This window comes from Guillardia theta (assembly GCF_000315625.1).
Source record: "Guillardia theta CCMP2712 unplaced genomic scaffold GUITHscaffold_15, whole genome shotgun sequence".
NCBI classification, from domain to species: Eukaryota; class Cryptophyceae; order Pyrenomonadales; family Geminigeraceae; genus Guillardia; species Guillardia theta.
This window is the reverse complement of record NW_005434659.1, coordinates 413,315-418,428: the sequence shown is the minus strand read 5'-3', so window position 1 is coordinate 418,428 and position 5,114 is coordinate 413,315. Positions and strand designations below refer to the sequence as shown.

The following is a 5,114-nucleotide window of genomic DNA, read 5'->3' as shown; positions in this document are numbered from 1 at the left end:
CCTCCTCCTCCACCTCCTCCTCCTCCTCCTCCTCCTCCTCCTTTTCTCTCTTCTTTTCACTATATTCTCCTAGCGTGCAGCTGCAGCAGCTGCAGCTGCTGCTCGGAACTACCGTCTCCTCCTTTCCCTCCTCTCTCCCATTTCTCCTCGCTCCTCTTCCTCCTTCCATCCTCTTCTTCCTTTCTCCTCTCCTTGACCCATCATGCTCTGCAGACCGACCAACCGCAAGGGAATTCCCCAGAGGAAGATCTAGCTCGCATCCTGACGGCGGAGGGCAGGATCAAGGCTTCCTCCTCGAGGTATCGTTCCATCGTTCCATCTCCTCCTTCCCGCCCCCACCTCCCCACCCCCCTCTTTCATCTCCTCGTCTCCTTCCCATCCTCGATTCGTGTCCAATCTTTTCTCTTTCCTCTCCTAACTCTTCCCTCCTCCTCCTCCTCCTCCTCCTTCTCCTCGTCCAAATCACACCCTATCTCTTTCTCTGCTTCATGTCGTGGGATGGGAGCGCTGACAAGGAAGTAGGAGGTGGTTCTCAACCCTCTGCGCAGCCTCCCGTGCTCCGCACGGCATCTCCTTCTCCTCGTCTGCAGGTGACCGAGGACCTGCAGTGAGGTAGAGGATGATGAGGGAAGGACAGGCCGCTGACTGGAGACAGCATGGCTCATGGGAGCTCCGAAGCCTGTACGCCCCTCCTCCTCCCCCCCACCCTTCCTCCTCCTCCCTCTCCTCCTCCTCCTCCCTCTCCTCCTTCTCCTCCTCATCCTGTCCCCTTCCTTTCCATGCTGATGTTTCTTCTTGTTGATCATCAACTCCAAGTTTCAACATTCTTTTTCCACTCAATCATTCTCTCAGGCCCTTCCCTTCCGATCGTTCATTGTTCACCTCCTTCTTCCCCGCCTACTTCCCCGTCTTCTTTCTCTTCTCATCTTCCCTCTCCTCCTTCTCCTTCCCCGCCTCCTCCTCTGATCTCCTCGTGGAGGTGCATTGGCTGACTGAGGGGTAGACGGTGTTGGCTGGAATCTACGATGGCACTATGGAGGAGGAGGCGAGAAAGGCCTTTGCTGAAAAAGAAAAGAGCACAGCAACGCTCTATCAGCAACTCACATGTTCTGTGTCTGGTTTCCTCCTCCTCCTCCTCCTCCTCCTCCTCATCATCATCATCATCATCATCATCATCATCATCATCATCATCATCATCATCATCTTCATCTTCATCATCATCTTCATCTTCATCATGCTCCGTCCCGACTCTCCTCATCTCCTCTTCCTCCCTTTCTCTCTTTCTTCTGCTATTCAGGATACGCGTCCCTGGCAGACTACATCGCTGCAGGGCATGGCAAAGTTGGTGCAGGAGGAGAAGGATCAGCTGCTGACATGGCACACAGACGCTTCGAGCATACGCGGAGAGAGTGGTAGTAGAGCTTGCGCAGGGAGTTGAAGCAGAAATGGAACGGAGGAGGTAAGAGACCTCTCCATCTCCTCCTTTCCCCCATCTCCTTCAACCCCCTTCCTCGCCCTCCCATCCTCTCCTCCACCCCTCCCAGCCTTCCTCCTTCCTCCTCCTCTCTCCACTCCCTGCTTGTGACCGTTGAGAGTAGGAAGGCTGGCAACGAGAGCCTCTTCCTCGGTTGCATTTCCGTCTTCGGTCATGCCGTCTACTCGTCCGCCGTCGCCATGCTGATTGTGCAGGTGCTGAGGTTGCCCAGGAAGCAGACATCTCTCATAGCCTATGCCAAGCAAGGAGAGGTGGGAGGATGGGCAAGGGAAACAGGGAGGGAGGGAGGGAGGGAGGGAGGAGCTAACGGATACTCAAGGCTAAAGGAATCGTTGTTGATGCCGAAGGCACAGGTCACTGTAACCTCGACGCTACCAAGCTTGATGAGGTTGATGAGGAGGCGATGGGGCTGTAAACTAGCGCCATGGCGAGGAACCCCAGCAATGAGAGCGGCAAGGAGCTGAGAGAGAGAGAGATACAGAGACAGAGACAGAGACAGAGACAGAGACAGAGACAGAGACAGAGACAGAGACAGAGACAGAGACAGAGACAGAGACAGAGGCAGGGATGGATGCAGGGAGGGAGGGAGACAGAGAGACAGAGACAGAGACCGAGACAGAGAGGCAGACAGAGAGAGAGAGAGAGCAAGAGAGAGCAAGAGAGATCGAGAGACAGACAGACAGACAGATAGACAGACAGAGACACACAGAGACACAGACAGAGACAGAGACAGACAGAGACAGACAGAGAGAGAGGGAAAGACACAGAGACAGAGAGAGATTCGGCACACATCTGGAGATATACATTTTGCCGTTTATCATGACCTTCTATCGTAACATGCTTCCTGAGGGTCTGTACAAAACCAGGTTGCAACAAAAGAGTAGTTCGAAACAAGGGTTGATTCCTTGGCATCATCTCTCGAATAAATTGTTCGTGGTATATCACTGATGCCATCCCAACTTCAACCACGGCACGCGTTCGCAGTGTTGGCACATATGGAAATACGATTTTCAAGATCGCGTCGACTCGTTCTCTGCTCTCCTGATCTGTTGAAAAGAAAGATCAGGCTTTACTCTCGTAATCTCAAGCAGTTTGCTATCCAGAATATGAAACTTGAAAATGACGCCTACTGATGATCGGAATCATCAGTTCCTCTACGTAAGTTGTCAATATACGTGCTGAACAGGTCAATCGAAACAGAGTGAGGTCAGCCATCGGCATGTTGTGATCAGCAACACTATGTCCGACTTCTGAGTCAAGCAGTATGACTGTCCTGCTGCAAAGACTGCCTAGATGGAATCATGAATGTCAATGGGTGCTCCCAACGATGTCTGCTATCTTCATTCGTTCAAAAATCGACATGGGGTTTCAAGGTCGTCACACTTTGCCTGCATGAATAAGGAGCTAGCTGTCAAGATTGAAACTGAAAGCCACGTGTCTGTCATACGGTCTCCTTTAGTATCCGCAACGGGCTTTATCCAGCTCGATCAGTATTTTTGACACTAGCTCAACTTCACCGTGACTGAGGCTGCGGCATCCCTGCTCTGGTGTTTGATGTCTGCATCCATGTTATACATGATTCTCCAGCCCATGTAACCCATGCTAGGCATCAATCTGATCTTGGCGCATCGACGGTTCACAAAAAGGTTTCGTTGATAACCCGACCTCCATAAGCACCAAAATTCTGTATCTTTTCTCACCGTCTTGGACTACATGGTGGAAAGTACGCCAATCTAGATGCGCCCCATCAATTGTCCAATGCAGAACCAACCAATCAGAAACCCCTAATCGTGGTAAGATCCACTCGTACTTAAAATCTCCAAAGGCTGGCGCCATGAAGAGAAGGAGGTCCTCTCCATTCTTGGACAGCTTTTCCACAAAACACTTGAGATCAGATGAATTGACCGACACTCTCCAGTTCTTGAACTCTGCTGCACCCTTCATTCTTCTCCTATCAGGACCGAAGACAGGGCCAGAAAAGCATCCGTCTCGTTCGCGCTTATCCATGCAACGAATGTAGTAGCCGAAAACTTCTCCGTCAAGTATGTTACTTTCATCGTCACGAAGGGGAATCAGATTACACAAACATCTCGTCAAAACTTGCCGGAACTGCTCTGCAGCCTCCTTGTCATCCACGGCAGCAAGCACCTGCGTCACTGTGCTCTTCACTTCTCGTCCACAATGATAGCTGAGAGTCGATAGAATGTCCTCTGGTTTGGCCCAGCTTGTCAACATAAGGACGACTGCCCCAAACGATTCGAGAACATTCCCGCCTCTACGCATTGCATCTACTGCTGTGGGATCCTCCCTGGGCTTGACAGTATCTTGGTGAATCCTCCTCAACACCTCGAGCCCTGATGCTAAATTGCGAAAAGGTCTTCCGCCACCAGCGCAAATCCCTGTAGTGATGGGATCGGCCCAGGCCGGAGGAAACCTGCAGGATATGTTGTGGATATCTGTATTCATCATGTAAATCTTGTCATCACGCCGATCAAGATCAATGATTGACCCCGGACTACCACGTGCAGGGACTTCGCCTTGTGGCCAGATGTTCAAGAGACCGAACCCTTGCATGATGTGTGCCTGGGAAATGGCATCGTGCGTTGCAATCTGAAACATACAATACAACGATGCATCGCTGAGATTCTTCTTTTCTTTACGCCTTTCTGCCAACACTGGACCAGCCAGATCTCGAAACAAATCTGCGCGGTCTTTTATCTCTTCCGTGGCGCCCTTGAAGCCCTTCAACATCTGATTGCAAAGCCATGGGTTAACGTTGTCGAGAAACAAGCTGCACTGCTCCTCCCCAAACAAACTCCTGAGCAAAGCATGCTGCTTTTCAGATTGTAAAATCATCGGAGGAAGCGCTCGATGGGTGATACACACTAAATGCTCTAGGTTCCGACCTCGGCTGTTGTCGGTCTGTCGCAAAGCTTTGTTGAAATTCATCACCAGAGTGTTTGTCCCCAGCATGATAGTGTTAAAGCCTGCATTACGAAGAATACGTTTGAAGAAGACCAGTCGAGCGATTGGGTTTACAAGGTCGGTGGTATCCTGATACCCCGGTATCGCTTCATCGACGAGCAGCCACAAGTCCTTGTCCTTTGTCCACTTCTTTGCATGCTGCAACGTCACCTTGGCTACAGTTTCAGTCTTCCCAAACAGGTATCCGAGTGCACCAAGAATATTCCAACTGGATTCCAGAATATCAATTTCCAAAACATTCACCTTGCACTCATCTGGTTTATCAAATGCAAGCTTCTGATCACACGCTTGGAGGTCTAGATCGATTGCTACATTGATGAGCTGCGAGATACTGTCCACCTGAAGATATAATTCCTGTTCCTGGGTGTATCCAAACAAGCAATATCGTGAGGTCTTTGGGTTTCGTACGAAGTAGTCTGCCGCACACAACGATTTTCCGCTTCCCGAGCAGCCTCAATCATGCATGAGACTGTACAAGCTGCTCGATCCGCACTATCGGTTACTACTTTGTCGATTGGTTTGATTCGCTCAACGACCTAGCTTTTGATCCCAGCGATTTTTCTATGCACATCGCAGCCTTCAGTATTTCTCCAACTCAAGGATATTTCTCGAGACTGCATGCATGACTGCAGAA

General features: G+C 50.6%; 1 protein-coding gene across 1 annotated transcript in view; it reads right to left on the bottom strand.

The window, feature by feature from the left end:
* Positions 1–3,097: 3,097 nt before the first annotated feature.
* The window catches only part of GUITHDRAFT_104014 (hypothetical protein), a gene marked incomplete at both ends in the record, with an annotated part of 2,897 nt that continues 880 nt past the window's right edge, over positions 3,098–5,114 (bottom strand). The window contains one exon of the mRNA XM_005837123.1: positions 3,098–4,801. Coding sequence (XP_005837180.1) covers positions 3,098–4,801 — 1,704 coding nt within the window. The remainder of the gene's footprint in view (positions 4,802–5,114) is intronic.